General features: G+C 32.5%; 1 protein-coding gene across 2 annotated transcripts in view; it reads right to left on the bottom strand.

Annotated features, from left to right (window-relative positions):
* The window catches only part of LOC145297660 (mitochondrial intermediate peptidase-like), a 96759-nt gene that overhangs the window by 27365 nt on the left and 52173 nt on the right, over positions 1 to 17221 (bottom strand). For both annotated transcript variants that reach the window (XM_080143829.1, XM_080143828.1), the window contains exons 8-12: positions 15037 to 15193; positions 13642 to 13690; positions 9566 to 9629; positions 6434 to 6489; positions 4887 to 5040 (exon numbers count right to left, since the gene is read on the bottom strand). In XM_080143829.1, coding sequence (XP_079999955.1) covers positions 4887 to 5040; positions 6434 to 6489; positions 9566 to 9629; positions 13642 to 13690; positions 15037 to 15193 — 480 coding nt within the window. The remainder of the gene's footprint in view (positions 1 to 4886; positions 5041 to 6433; positions 6490 to 9565; positions 9630 to 13641; positions 13691 to 15036; positions 15194 to 17221) is intronic.

Here is a 17221-nt window from a genome sequence, read left to right as displayed (position 1 = left end):
GTTGATTACTTCTCTATTAAACACAGATTAGACTAATTGGTCTGTACTAAGAGGAAGATCACCCATCACCTGAATTCTTAAATACAGGGAATACTAATGAGGTTTTGCAGGGTGTTGGCAAGCAATTCTCCTTAAGGAAATGCTTAAACAGCTTTGTAAGTATGGGGGCAAGTTCTGGTTAAAGCTTTTTCAACACTATAATTGGAATGCTGTCAGAGCCAGTTGCTTTACTGAAATCAAGGTTTTTGATTAGCTTGGTGACATCACGCACAGATATTTGCATGTTGCATAGCATGTTTTTTCATACAGGCAGAAATAAGGGTGGTTGACGGCCTGTTTGTATAATTACGAGAATTAAGAGTGGATGGAGAAAGTCCAGTGAACTTCTGCCTTTACTAACCAGCAGAGAATTAATACTGTCAACCAAGGAAAAAGTCTATCAGACATGTTTATGCAGTGTGATGATGTATGGAAATGAAACTTTGTCAGTACATGGAGAGAAATGATATGAGAATGATAGGATGGATGTGTAATTTGTCTTATAGACAGGATTAGTTCTGATGACCTTGGAGGAAGATTAAATCTGGACAGTATAAAGCAGTGGTTCCCAACCAGTGGGTTGTGACTCCATTTAGGATCCTGACATTAATGCCATAAGATTGCCAACTGATTTTAAGCTGAATGTGAATATTGGTTATTTTTATTGGGACTAAAGTGAAATACTGCAGTTCAAAATAATATAACAGGAAAACTTATGAATATCAGTGAAAAATATTGATTTACACTGAAAATTATGGAAAATTTTAATAAAAAATAAAATTTACTATTGGGAGTCTACAAATTCTGAATAACAAGATGATGGTGTTGTTATATTAGAAGAAGGGAGATAATCTATATCACATTGGTTTGATACAAATGTTTTATAAAAATAAAATATTATAGAGAGTCCGGAAACCCTGAATGACAAGACCATGTAGTGTCTTTATTTTAGAACATAGATTCTGTTTTATGCCACATTGGCTTGACAGGAATGTCATTCAGAGTTTATGAACTTCGAATAGTAAATTCATTTTATGTTTTATTAAAATTCTTATTTTCCGTGATTTTTAGTATTCAGTAATATTTTTCATTGATAAGTATATTCATAAGTTTTACATGTTATTTTGAACTGCCATATTTCACTGGTGGAAAAATAAAACTAAGTACTCCTTTATAATCGCCTCAAGTGGTGAAGGCTTTCAAGTGAATTAGCACAAGATCAAATAGACTCATGTAGAATATGTCAGGCTATCAATCGAGCCAATACTATTATAACTAGAACAGAACCCTATGCTTAATCTCCAAACTTCTCAAAATGCTCCTTAGCTTCCTTTATCTTTCATGTTTTCTCTCATACCGCATCATGCACAGTTTCTAGTTCCTCATCTATTATATAAATCTCACCTGTCTGTTTAAATGTATGTATGCCTGAAACTTTTGACAGAGGCGACAGATTTTCACGAGATCGGTATCCTTTTGAAGCTCGACCTTTTGGGCGACAAATATTGAAAAATTGGCTAAAAATATTAATTCCTTCACCCTCAACTGGGAACTTGTCTACAAGGAGGGGTCGATTTTTTCGCTGAAATTTTTGCAAGCCATTCAAACCTCGCATCAACGCTGTTGAATAAAAGACGTTATTTCGACCACCTGTGACGTCACAATCACGGTGGGCGCATCGATAAGACGTTTGTTTTTTTCTCACCTCCTTTTCTTCTGGTGCGTTACGGGTTCGAGCCTGCTTACTACTCCTAATTTCTTTTTTATTTTGCTCAACCAACACCCTTACACACACACCTCCACTTTCAATTTCTCCTTCGCGTCACGGGTTTGAGTCTATCTGCCTACTACAACACCCGGGCAACGTCAGGCACCCAAGCTAGTCTATGCTAAGGGATGCAACTATAAAAGCTGGCATAATTCAACCAAAATTGCAGTCTAAAAGGACAAGGCATCCAAGGAGGAGGAGGAGCAGGACGAGGAGTGTTTGAGCATAATTCAAAAGAATTCTCAGCAACTGGAGGATGAAGAGAGGAGAATTTGATGGAAATGCAAGCGGGAGAATATCTAGAGACAGCTGCGTATGAAACAAGCTAGAAATAAGTTTCGACTTGATACAAAATGCAAGATGAACAGATGCAATTAGGTGCAGGATTTATGTTATCCATCAAGATGGCAGCGGTCTTAGAGACCTCTTAAATGATTGAAATATTATTGATATTGGAGAAGAGTGTATCCATAGTTTTGCCTGAAAACGCCAAAGCATCATTTGGTCAATCTAAAAATACAAAGTGATATAGCTACACTGGGCCAATCACATGTGGAATCATGAGTACTGAACAAAATACCAGCTGTCTAAAAATATCCTGAACATGCCACTTTCATAAGAGACTACCTCGAATACTCTGGGTGGATTGCATCATTTAGTTTGCAAATTAAAACAACGAGCATACCACTTAGACCGTAATGTAAATAAATTTTGTTTTTCTTTTTTGAAAGGTCAAGTTTTGAAAATTCTTTATTATTTTGCATTTTCAACAAACTTTAATGATTTTCTAGAGGAATTGTAAACATATGTAAAAATGTTGAATGGAAAAGAAAAAAAATTTGATAATCGATAAAAATTTACATGTAATCACATTAATAAAGTTTGAAAATAAATATTTTAAATAGTAAACAACCTAAATTATAACTGATTTTTTCAAGGGGAGGTTATCGTAAGAATTTATTTAAAATTTTAATATTGTTTATATCAAAGTTACCTAATTTTATTGTAATTTTTGTATACATTACTAAGATACTGGTGTTCTCAGTTTTGGGGATCAAAGTGTTTTATCCTTGGTTAGTAGAGGAGAGATCCTTTTACATTGAGACACAGCCAACTCATAAATATGGCCCTATTTGTCACATTTACAGGCTGATTACTAACAGGCCAATTGAAACTTAAACTAAAAACAATCAACAGATTAACCGTTAGGTAATTAAAAAATTTAAAAGCAGTGTAACTTCAAGAATTATATTTTTTTAACATAAATAATTTATAAATTTAAAGAGAATTAATCAGAACCTGTTTTAATTTCTAAATATGTTTTCAATATAATTTTTTAAGTTACATTGTTTTTAAATTTTTTAATTAGCTAACGGTCAATCTGTTGATTGTTTTTAGTTTCAATTTCAATCAGCCTGTTAGGTATCACTCTATAATCTTTTTTGCTTTCCTGACTGTTGGAAAACTGCTTCTGTGGTACCAGTTTTCAAGAATTCTGGTGAAAGAACTGACCCATTAAATTATTGCCCCATTAGCCTTTGTCCGCTTTTTGCCAAAATATTTGTCCTTAATTTATCAAGCCCTAGTCCATCACCTTACAGCTGCTAAACTCCTGACCGACAACCAATATGGATTTAGGCAGGCCTGTTCCACATCAGATATCCTAACTAATCTCTGAACATATATAACGTTCACTGGACAAAATAGGGGAGGGTAGAGCGGTAGCCCTCGATATATCTAAGGCTTTTGACAGGGTATGGCATGATGGTCTTCTAAAGAAAATCAGATAATATGGTATCATTGGAAGAATACATAATGCAATTAAATCCTTCTTAATTAAGAGAAAAATGCAGGTTGTCCTCAACGGTCGTACATCTAAACAATATGATATAAATGCGGGTGTACCTCGAGGGGGGGGGGATCTATCCTTGGACCTTTTATTATTCCTGATATTCATAAATGACCTCCCTGATAAAATTGTCTCTGAGATAGGTATATTTGATGATGACACCACTTTCTATAACAGGTACGAGGGGAAAACAAATGAACACATATCTAAGGAAATGGCAGAAACACTATAGTAGCCCCCTACTTCAAAGTGGCACTGTGTCTTGTTTGGGGTGAAAATTGAAAAAAAAAATAAAAATGAAAAAATAAATGTGACATATGGAGCCATATTTATGTGTAGGCCATTTTTTTTTTTAACTTTTGTCCCAATCAAGAATGTCCATTTTTTAGGGAACTAGATTTTCCCCTACATCAAAAACCAGCCATTTCAAACTCTACCCTCGTAGGCAAGTAAATAGGGAGACATAAGTCTAGATGGGGGAGGGGATAAGTTGATCATAGTACAGCCAATATCAGACATTTTTAGTTTATTATTCATACAAATAGAAGAAAAACAAGTGAAGCATGCATGGTCCCCCGTGAGTGCACAGTGAACGAGGCATAAAAAAAAATTACCAAGTTCAGCATTGCCTCCTTACCCTCATTCCCCAGGAGATGTCAAATCCTGGTGAAAATGAACAAGCGGTGCACTTTTAGGCCTTAATATATTTAAATTTGAGTTCAGTATCATGCAAAACTGCTAAATAGACATACACAGAAAAATTTTGGACAAATGGTCCCAAAAATGGAGTGTTTTTATTAGTTCTAAAAGCACCCCTATGGCACACCCAAGAATTATCGTGAAGTATAGAGAAATCAGTTAGTTGCAACTTTTCAGAGTAGTTTTATAAAAATCCAAGGCATCAATTTTTTAATAAGCACAGAAGTGTCAATTTTAGCCATTTTAACTCAAAAGGCACCCCTAGGGGGGGCAACCAGAGTTTTCCCGAAAAATCCATTCTGTTACTTTTTTTTTTTACTCATATCATGTTTAATGTTTGTGCAAAATTTCAAAATAATTCCAAGGCGTAGTTATTGAGAAAAGTACGGACAGACGAACGGACAAGGGTGAATTGACAGGTCCTCCCTCCTTTTGTTGGGATGAAATCAGATGAAAATATTCTTTGCTTTAGCTCATTAACAAGTATCGTACTAAGTATCGTACAAGAAAAAAAATATTTATTTTACTTACTAATTTATGAACATCATATGACCAAACTTCTCCAATCTCCACTTCAACAGGCTGTAGTTTGACATCAAATAGTTGTTTAAACAAGTTATTCAATCCTTCCATACAACATCCCAAGGAGAAATAAGGAGATAAATCAGAATTGTTAATGTTACATCTGAAAAAAAAAAAGTTTTAATCATAAAATAATTTGTTTTTAGGAGAATATAAAATTAAATAAAAATCCAAATTCAATGAAAGAAATATGATGTACTAATAAAGTAGCATAGGACAGGTCTTCATGCTGGTCTGGAAACAGATGCAAGCTCACCATAAAGAATATCCTTTGGGATCCTCTCAGCATGCATTCGCCTGGCATGGCCAAGCCACTGAAGTCATTATTAGGTGATTAGAGCTAACATGTCTGGGATATCTGTCCGATCAAGGACAGTCTTGAATTGAAAACAGATACTACACTTTAAATCATTTATTTGCAGAAAATATAAAAAAAAATTTGTATTTAAAACAAATCAGGAACATCGCCATCAAAAGTGTGGGAAAGATGGATGTCATCTGTCATGCTTGGTCTAAATTAATGAAAATATCGTAGCAAAGGAAACAAAAATAATATTTTTGTGACTATTAAATGAATGGAAGAAACACAGGGTTTAATCAGAAAATCTTTTATATGGGTATTATAGTATCCATTCTGTTGTCATAAGATTATCCTCTCAAGAATAACCTCCATTTTTAAGAATATGGGAGGAATCCTCCTCTGGAGAGAGGAACTGAGGTATTATCTGATCTACTGTCATGAAATAATATTCCCAAGGATTACATTTGTTTTTTTTTGTTGTTTTTTTTTTAGGGAAGGAGGGATAGTGTAGTATCAGTTCTGTTGTCATTATATCATACTAAGAGGCATCACCTTCTCTTTTCATATAGGGATACTCCCGATATTACTTTTTTGCAGTATATAGTGTAGTATCTGTGTCTACCAAGCATTACATTTTTCGGGGGGGGGGGAATCAATATATATATAATATAGTTATAATATTTTTCAAATAAATATTAACAATTATTTTTATACCTACAGACACTAGTGTTTTATGCTTATGCAATCATAAGTGTAGAAAGTGATGATTATTGCTGGTTGGGAGATTTGAACATGGTCACAAAGTCACTCTTGACTTCATAGGCAAGCATCTTACCTCTAGGCCACAGCAATTAACACAAGTATTGAAGGAAATTAAGTTCCTACAAATGCCATATTGGCAGGTATTCATAATAAACAAAGAGCATTCAAGGACATAAAGTTCAAATGTTGTATTAGTACTATATATGCTCAAAACTTACTGGACAGAATTTTACCAAATTTGCCACAAAGCAGTATTTTTAATATCACTATTACAAAGACTAAAAATAACATTTTTAGCCATTAAAATTATTGGACAGAATTTTACCAGAACTGACAGCCTGCCTATTGCATAGTTCCCAATGGTATCTATTTAAGCACTTAACAACTGAACAGAATCAGATTTTAAAAGACAAATAAATTAATCCAAGTTCACCTTTCTTGTCGTCCAAGAGCTGCATAAAAAGGTGGATCCCATGGCTTCACATTGTACTGGAAAATTTTTTAAAAATAAATATATAAATAAATAAAAGAAGCAAAGAAATTTTTTTTTAAATAAATATATAAATAAATAAAAGAAACAAAGAAAAAAAGAAAAAAAAAATGATAATTTTCATGACAGAATTTGATCTCAAAATGTGCGTTTCCCGAACAGAAATGAATAGCTTTATTTTTGACTCCAACAGTACAAGTTTTGTGTTTCTGAACTTTTAGATAAGCATTGATAATTCATTATCTAGAATACTGTTCTCATCTTGAGTGTTATTTAGACATTTCAGTTATAACCTCCAACCTCATATAGGTGTATCCTGTCAAACTTTGGAATCTACATGGAATTTCGAACGAGGGTAGCATGCATTCATTCTGTCCGCCATGACTGGGTTAAAAGTCCATAGTATTTCACAGTCATATTTTTTGTGTTATCCATACTGATTTCTACTAAATCATTTTATCAGAATGAGAGCATGCTACTCTTATGGATTAAAAGAAGGGTTTATGTACAGAATCCAGAGTTTGACAAGATATATCTAAAGAAGGTCTGAGGTTACATCAACGGAAACGTTCTGTGAATAACACTCAAGATAAGAATAGTAGTCTGAAGTATTTAAATAACACAAATTATCAATCCTTGTCTCAAAAATTTAGAAACATAAACCTCATACTGTTTGTTTATGAGAACCCAAAAAATAAAGCTGTTCATTTCTGCTTCTGAGTAGTTTGAATAATCTAAATAATAGTTTTATTTACAAAAAAATTTGAAAAAGTATCAACTTTTCTTTAACCCATTTATTCAAAAATATATGTTTATAATGTGAACTAGGTGCAAATAAAATGGTGTTAATTATATATTTTGTATAAAATAAGAAGAAAACTTGAAAGAATAACAGTAAATTATGTGCTAGTTGATTCTGTAGCAAGTGTATTTGAATTTGTCATTTCAATGTTCGTATTCAATGAAATTAGTTCCAATCACTTTTGATGAGAAAATAAAAACTGGGAAGGAAGGAGACAAGCAATTGGCGAAAGGAACAGGTAAATTTCATTTAAGATAAAACTCAAAAACTTTTAACATGTCTACATTAGTTTTTAAGAAAACTTAAAATTGAAGTCAAAGACCTAAGAAACATCCACCTTTATAAGGAAATTATATTTTTTCAGTTTCTAAAAAAAAAAAAAAGAAAAAAAAAGCAACTGTCTTCTATACTCTTGAAAGAATTACAACTCTTGTCCCTTTATTAAAAGCAAAAATAATCTGTATGATGTACATACCCATGATGAAACGAAAATGTCACATTCCAATCATATAAATTGATCAAATAGTTTTTATTATTAATTAAGAAAATTAAATTTTATGAACTTTGAATAAACAGACTAAACTGTTTTTGGAAGGTACTAAAAAAAAAAAAAAAAAAAAAAAAAAAAAAAAAAAGACAAATATCATTCAAATTTATTTTTCCTTTTTTTATGTTGAACCTTGTTCAAAGCATGCCTTTGGCATAACAACACAAAGGAAATGATTTTACTTGGGAAAAAAAGAAAAAAAACTCTTGTTCTTTGATGATATATAAGATACTGTCTAAAATTAGTAAGAATTAATCTATATATCTATAAAAGTAAAATTGTCTGTGTACACTTTCCAACCAAACTACTCTGTCAATTTTCAGTCTACAGATTCGAGATTTGATATAAGGAGTATTGAGATTTGGGAACATCTTTTTAATCGGTTTTCGGCCAGAAATTTGGCTGTCAAGGGGTCAAAGTTCAACGATTTGACCTTTGAAAACTCTACCAAACGCCCCCGCCAATTTTTGATCTAAACTCTTAAATTTTAGATGTAGGTTACTTGGACATGGAGCAAACTTTTTAATTTGATTTGAGCCCAATAAATGTTAAGGGTTCAAAATTGGGGTCAAAGTTAAAAAAAAAAGTTTACCTCTGCCATCTCTACCAAATTACTCATCCAATTTTTGGTCTAATCCTTTGAAATTTGACATAAAGTGTATTCAGACATAGGGCAAGCTTTTTAATCAGTTTTTGACTGAAAATTTGGTTGCCAAGGTATCTAGCAAACTATTCAGCCAATTTTTGGTTTAAATCTTTGAAATTTTACATTATGGACATGTAGCAAGCTTTTTAGTCAATTTTTGGGAAAAAATTTGGCTGCCAAGAGGTCAAATTTTACAAAGTTGACTTTTGCAGACTCTACCAAACTCCTCCACCAACTTTGGGTCTAAACACTTGAAATTTTAGATGTAGGTTACCTGGACTGGAGTCAAACATATATATATATATATATATATATATATATATATATATATGCACATAAAGTTATGGACAATACATAAGGCCCAAGCAAAGCCGGGCTGGACTGCTAGTTATTAAAAAAAGAAAAAAACAAAAAGGAAAAAGAAATTTTAATTATGCTTCTAATACCAATTTAATAAAATACCAATTTTTTTAATGTTATGAGTTAGCAAAACAGAACTTCTCGCATAGTCATCTTGAAGAAACAAAGGGAGATAAATTCAAGTTTGCAAGATCAGCCTTGTAATGCTTACGATTTCCCATTAATTGCTTAAAATGGTTTAAAAACGATTTTTTTCATAAAAATAAAACTACTTGATCAATTCCGTGATTTTTACAATATGATCTTTCGTTCAGTCATGGTGACATACATCATAAAGATTTTTCTGTATTCTTGTTTTTTAATATAGGATTAATTCTGGACAACAACTGAGTTTACAATTGGCAATAAATGATGGTGGTAGGGTATCCGGAGTTTGGTTAAAGAGAAAAACAGTTGATGTTGGCAGAAAACCTTTTTCTACTTTTAAAGATATATTTTCAACAAGAAACATAGAACTATCATCTCTCTTACTAAAGTAATTATTGAGAAAATGAACTAATAAAAAAAAATTACACATTTTTAAGCAAACTTATGACCTTTTTGCTTAAAAATGTGTCATTTTTTTTTCTGATTAAGTGCATATGCAACAAAATATGTCAAAATACATATTCAATTTTTTCTATTGCATTAACAAAAAAAAGTAATTAAAAAATAATTTACTGAATGAGGATGTGATGAATGCCTCATTTTCTGTTTCAGTATTTCAGCATAATCTTCATCAGCTCTGGAAAAAAAAATCAGAATATTTCAAATAGAAATCTAAAAATAAAAAAATATTGTCATGTTAGTTGATGTTTAATAATTATTTCTTTCTCAAAAATATTAATTTAAAAAAAAAAAAAAAAAATTTAGATAAAAATATAGTTCCAAATTATTTGACTCAGACTCCTTTAAATCTTCTAATATTCAAGAGTCCCACTTTGACGCTTTCCAAAACCACAGATTCAATAATCCTGGTTCAAAGAGTTTTGCACAATTTTGATATTTCTGTTTTTAACCACCTCAAATGAAAAGTGTGATATTAATAAGATTGATATGTTTGCATCATTTGCAGCATACTATCCTACCAATTACATCCAGCATCAGATCATTAGGTATAAAAATAATCAATATTTATTTTTTTAAATATTATTTTTATAAAGTTCCTTTAAGAAAATAAATTTGAGCTCTTTTTAGGAAATTAAGTGGTCAACTTAAGCACAAATGCAATATTATGACTGTCATTGAATACTTTCTGACTTTTTATTGTTTATGCCTGCTGATTTGGCATTTATAGATACTTAATCTTCCTCAATTCTAGTGTTAATTTCCAATGGAGGTAGAATACAAGATTACAAAGTACAGAGTGCAAAGATTGGAGGCCTTATCAAGGTCAAAAACAAATAAGAAAAAGTGGCAATTTTGACTTCTGATAATTTCCATTTTAAAAAAGGTAAAATCGTTGCAGATAGATGGAAAAATATTTGATAGGGGAGGGGCGGATTGCCTGGTCATAAAATATGCTTAAATATACAGGGTGCAGCATAAGTAACGCCTTTTTTTTTTTTTTTTTTTTTTTTGAGTGAAACAAAATTAGAACTTTTTTTTAATATTTAAAAATTTTTTTTAATATGAATGTATTTCAAAGGTAAATAAAAGTAAAAGGTAAATACAAGATTTATTAAATTAAAAAAATGGTATCAAAATTGGTCAATAGAAATAAAATCAAACCAAATTTAAGGAAAAAAATGATACCAAAGCTATAAACTTTAAAATCTAGTTCAGATGTTCAAAATGTTCTCCTTTCATGTTCCATATAATTCTGAACTTTACCAGCGACACTTCAGACACTTCAATGGTAATTCCATGAAAATTATCTGAAATTGCATTTTTTCATTCACAAATTGTTTTCGGCGAAAGATTATAAACTTTATCTTTCAATACATCCCACAAAAAAAGTCTGGTGTTAGGTCTGGTGATTGTGATGGCCATTTAATTGGTCCCCTTTGTCTTATCGATCTACCTTCAAAATTTTCATTTAACCATTCCCTAACTCTTAACCCATAATGGGGTGGAGCTCCATCCTACTGAATAAAAATATCGTTCTGATTTTCACATCTGGCCAAAATTTCGTTTGTAGCATATGCAAATAATTATCTTGATACACAGTACTTTCAAAGAATATTGGCCCTATTAATCCCATACAAGAAATAGCGGCCCAAACTGTTACTCCTGACAAATTAATATCCTTGTCCAAGATGACATAAGGATTCTCATTGCTCCAATACACACAGTTGATATGCCCATTTAACTTAAAGGTTTCTTCATCTTTTAAAAAAAAATTTTTTTTTATTCCATTTTCATCCAAAACACGGCACAGTGCAACCATAATGTAGGGGGCTACTATCGAGGGCATAAGTTGCAGGGATGCTATGTAGGGAGTTGAGCAGCAAGATGTCTGTTCACATTACACTTGAACTTCTGCATGTCAGTACAGTTGGGAAAACGAACTCTGAAGGGAGTTCCAGAGTCTAACAGTTTTGGGGAAGAAATTATAAGTAGAAGGCCTTCTTACATCTAGGGATCTCTACTGTGTAGAGGTGTGATTTTGCTGGTTGTCGGGGGTATTTACATTGAGGGGGTACAAGGACTTGTAGTTTGTCAGAGCATCCACAACTAAAAACTTGTAAAACAGGTAGAGGAATGCAACATTTCTTTGATAGGACAGAGGTTGAAGTTGGGATGACAGTTCAAGACCTATCAGGTTGGTGACCTTTTTAAATCCTGTCCAGGAGCGAGTAGCTAGTAGCAGATGCACCAGCCCAAATGTGACAACAATACTACATATATCGGCAAATGGTGGCCTCGTAGAGATACAGGATACTTTCAGGCGCAAGTAACTTTCTAGCACAATAGAGAGCCCACCTTCTTTGCAGCAGCCCTAGCAATGTATCTGTTCCAACTCATGTTGCCTGTGAACATTAAGCCGAGGAGCTTGAAAGAAGTACTTTCAAGTAATGTATCTTTAACCATAGTTATTAGTGGTTGAGAAGGTTTCTTGTAATTATTGAAGGAAACAAGCTTAGTCTTGGCAACATTGAATGTGACCATCACCATATTTTTCAAGGAAAGTTATGTCTACATTAACTTTATTTATAAAGATTTCACAAAATTGCAATCGTCTACCTTGATCTCCATCATGCAAACTTTGAAGCACACGTGGAACGTAAGGTCTCATCTTTAGCTTCTTCAACATTCTGTGAACTGCTTACTGATGTGAAAAGTTTTTAAAAAGTGCCTTTTTCATGAACTTTTAGTAAAAATTATTTCAATAAAAAAATTATAAAAACAAAAATAATTTAAACATGAAATTTAGATAAATTACATTTGAAAGCAGACTTTGTTATGCTATTCTGCTATCACCGGTTTAACATTTGTTTTACATGCTGACAAGTGTTGGACAACTTCTAAAAACTGACTTCCAAACTAACTTATCTCTGGCTAGGTTTTTATTTATCCTTCTTTCTCTCAAATCCATCCTTACCTCTTTATCCTAGGTTTTTCTTGGCCTTCTTTTCCCTGTCAACTGACCCTGCTACACATTCATGAACCCAAAAAGGGCATGTGAATACCCAATTAGTCTTGATAAACTTATCTCAATAAAAACATTGGTACCCATCACCTCACTAAGTTGGTGTTAGAAAAGGCATCTGGCCTATAAAACATTGATATGAGTTCTGAAAACAAGGCTTTAGCAGATATCCTGAACTTAAGAGAGAGCAGGGTTAGTTCAGAAATAGAGACAAAAACGACGAGACCCCAATGACACACATACTCACATCCAATATTCACTTATATAAAATGTGTGTTTGTTGTTTTTTATAATGTATGCAAATTGTAAACTATGCTTCACACTCAGTGACAGCCAAAACTAAAATAGCCACGGCCATAATGAGAAAATGTAGAAAAACCACGGCACATGCGTTTGGAATAAGGTGACATTTGAGGCTCTGGCATAGTTATACATCTCTTCTGTTGCACTACAGCAAGTAATATTATAATTAGTGGATTTGTTTTGGATCTTAGATAAGACACATAGATACTGGTATTTAAGTAAACATATGGTAAAACCAATGTCAGGTAAAAGTTGTTTGTTTTGGGAGGCACAGTTCAAATCCTGTACAGATTGCCTATTTTACTTGCAAATTTTCTGCTCCTACTCCATAGGTAAATTAATCATTTCATTTAATAATAGTACTATACAAATATGAGCATCCACCAAAAAACAATGTTATACATAACATATTGTCATAAATATATTTCAGAGTTTTTTGTAAATTCACCATAGCCTTGGCAGCATTGAATGTGACCATCACCATATTTTTCAAGGAAAGTTATGTCTACATTAACTTCATTATAAAGATTTCACAAAATTGCAATCGTCTACCTTGATCTCCATCATGCAAACTTTGAAGCACACGTGGAACGTAAGGTCTCATCTTTAGCTTCTTCAACATTCTGTGAACTGCTTACTGATGTGAAAAGTTTTTAAAAAGTGCCTTTTTCATGAACTTTTAGTAAAAATTATTTTAATAAAAAAATTATAAAAACAAAAATACACATAGAAGAGGCATTTTAATAATGTAAATACGCAAATATATTTTGTTCACAAAACAAGATATTCAAGTTATTTGTATAAATTTCAATTTCAGATTTACAAGCAATATTATACATAACTCACAAATATGAATACTTACTTTTTTTTAACCTTTTCAGAAAGAGTATCTAAAAACTTCATCACATTTTCTGAAAAGGAAAATAAAATATGAAAGGGAATGGTAGCTGTTTGAAGTATTGTTGGTAAATAAGTATACAGATATTTACTGAGGTTGAAAGGTAGCCATCTTTGATGCTTCTTTCATTTAGATAATATAGAACTTTCATTTTTGCATTTTTTTTTAAGAAATTTTCTCCTGAAATATCAAGATTTTTTTTCCACTAGATTTTATTAATATTAACAATAAGTTTTATATTTACTGTTATTTTATATAAAAGATTTATTGAAAAAAAAAAAAATTGTGAAGATTCATACCAAATATTATTTTCAATTATTTGTTTTTCTTCTTCTCTTTCACTATTTCAGTTTTCTGCATTGCTTACATCTGTAATATAAATCTCACCTGTCTGTTTAAATGTATCTATGTATGTCTGCCTAAAACTTTTGACAGATTTTCACAAGATCAGTATCGTTTTGAAACTTTACCCTTTGGACGACAAATATCGAAAAATTGGCTGAAAACATTAATTCCTTCACCCTCAATTGGGCACTTTCCTACAAGGAGGGATCGCTTTTTTCGCCAATATTTTTGAAAGTCATCTCCTCTTTTTGATTGACTAGCCTTAATTTAAACCTTCGCCACTTCCGGTCCGTCACATTCTTTTCCTCCTTCCCGATACGGGTCCGAGCCTGCCTGCCTACTACCACTTTTTTTTTTTTTTCAGTACACACCTCCAAACACTCGGGCAATGCCGGGTGCCCAGGCTAGTTTATAATATAAATCTCACCTGTCTGTTTAAATGTATGTATGTATGTCCCACAAATTCTTTTGACAGATCCTGATAAGATCAGTATTATTTTGAAGGTTGATGTCTCGGATGACAAATATCAAAAAATTGGCCAAAAACATTAATTCCTTCACCCTAAACTCGGCTGTTTTGTACAGGGGAGGGGTGATTTTTTTCGCAGCCATTTTAGCAAGTCATCATCACTGTTGGATTGACTTTGATTAGTTTCAATGCTTTTGACTGCCGATCGCGTCATGGAGACATCGGCTAAGACGTCAGATTTTCTTTCACTTTCTTTTCCGCCTTCGCGGTACAAGTTCGAGTCTGCCTACCTACTGCCACTCTTTTTTTTTTTGTTTTGACCAACACACATCTCCAAACACCTGGGTAATGTCGGGCACCCAGTCTAGTCCTTAATAAATACTCATATCAAAAATATTTTATCCAAGACATGAAAATATTTGTTAACGCAAAATATTTCTTTCTTACAGTCATTTTATAAGTTTTAAGAGAAATAGGTTTCACTTTTGTCCCGGGAAACACCAGACAACCCTGCTAGTAACAAATATATAAGAAATTTACACTACCTGGATTTTCTGCCATGGTCCCGTTCAGCGATCGATGTGCAAATGTTGGGAATCCTACAAGTTGTGCCACGGCAAATCGGGCATGAAGCAAAGCATCCAATAATTCACTTTGATGTGAATTATGTTGAAGAAATATTTTATAAGCAGCTTCACGTATCTATGAACAAAAAGAAAAAACATATCAAAACTGATCTTTTATGTTTTGCAATTTGTGCGATGAGGATCGATAATTTCTATTATTTTGACTACTGTTCTCATCTTGGACATTATTCTCACAAAGTTTCGGCTGATGTAACTTCCGATCTTAATCGAGTAGATTGTTCTCATTCCATCAGCCATGTGCAAATAGAAGCCTCAAGTAATTTCTTTTATATATTCTTAGCATCAAACATACTGAGAACTGAACCTACAACCTCCTCATTATTACTGTTAACACTTACTGTTGTGTCATGGGTCTATGCATGTAGACCAGTGATACAATAAAGTATTCTGCAGCTTCAAGGTTCACTCTTCAGTACAGGCGATACAAAGAATATAAGTAAAAATTACTTAGGATTTCCACCCGATCATGGCTGATCGAGCGAGAACAATCTGCCCTGTGTATTAAATAAAGTGTTCAGTTTGAAATTCCATAAAGATTCTCAAATTCGACAAGACGTACCTTAAGAAGGTCAAAGATTACATTGGACAAAACATTGCGAGAAAATGAGAACGAGAATAAATAATCCAAAAAAATTCAAAGAATAACATATATATATAAAATATTTTTAATCTTTTTCAGTTGAAAACCATATATGACTTTAAATAATCAATAAATTTCATTTTTTTATTTTTGATGAAGCTTAACTTGTGTTAGAAAAGAAGTTTAGTTGAGAATTTTTTTAGTCATGAAATAATTTCTTGAATTTATATGCAACAGGGTTAATCTGAGGTGGTTGTCTGACTTGCTGTTTGCTTTCTCATTTCCCTTCACCACTTAAAATGGTTTTGTCCAGAGGGTTAGAAAAATACATGTTTTACAAGCTAACTTTTGTGTGATGGGAGATAAGTATATTTACTTATATACAAATAAATATGCATTGGTCTATAGAGTGGAAGATATTTGTAACTCTTTTTCCACTAATAATGACAGTGTAGAATAAATAAAATAAATAAAGAATAGTGAAGAGTTCATTTTTTAATTGCTTCCTCAAACAGAGAGATACCACAAATACATTCATCATTCTTTCATGATGATTAGGAGAGACAATGCAATGTGCCCTCTTCAGCAGACAAAACTGATTCATAAATGTGGTTTTTCGAACTGCATTTCAAATATTCAGAAGGAAAACAAGTCTTTTTGTCCTTGCCCGACCTCATTAATAACCCTTTTTTAGTTATGGCAAAAACTTTAGCAAACCAAGTTTCTAGTCTTTTTTTATAAACAGTTCAGTCCATTGGAGAACAATAACTATAACTGTTATAAACACTTATAAAACTAGATACTGCACAGTTTACATTTTGGTATGATCACATTGAGCATATCATCATATTTGATTTAACGTCTTTTACATGCATGGACAGCTTAAAAAAAATTGACTTCCAAAATAACATATCTTTATGCATCAAGTTCATTTGTATCAATTCCTCCCATGTTTTCTTTGGCATTCCCTTATGAACTGAACCTACTCAACTGTTCTAGGTCTACTAACTCAACAACTTACATTCTTTCAATGTAGACATACCATAAAAGTCACCTGTTCTGCACATATCTCACTATACTGTACAGATTTAATCTTCCTCCGAGCTCATAATAACTAAGCTTGCCTTTAAGACTCAGATTATATCCGTTATTTATCATTTTTATATCATTTCTCGTCATGACATGTCCTCAGCCTTCATTAACCACGTTTCATTTCTGTACATCATCACACCACATAGACATGCCTGATAGGCTCTTGTCTTGATCGATGATGGTAAGTGGGCCTTATTTCATCTCCGCTACACTATTAAGAAAAATGCTCTTTTGAGGTTGCCCTCTCCAAACTCTTTAACAAATGGCTTACCAAATCTTGCTTTCCTGACTGTGGGAAAATTGTTTTTGTGGTACCAGTTTTCAAAAATTCTGGTGTAAAAACTGACTCAATTATCACCTTATTAGTCTTTAGGATACTAAAGTCTTTTCTAACTGACAGTATGAATTTAG

This window comes from Euprymna scolopes, chromosome 18 (genome assembly GCF_053919585.1).
Source record: "Euprymna scolopes isolate OS-2025 chromosome 18, ASM5391958v1, whole genome shotgun sequence".
Classification (NCBI taxonomy): domain Eukaryota; kingdom Metazoa; phylum Mollusca; class Cephalopoda; order Sepiida; family Sepiolidae; genus Euprymna; species Euprymna scolopes.
Note: the sequence above shows the minus strand (reverse complement) of the source record. Positions and strands in the feature narration are given on the sequence as shown.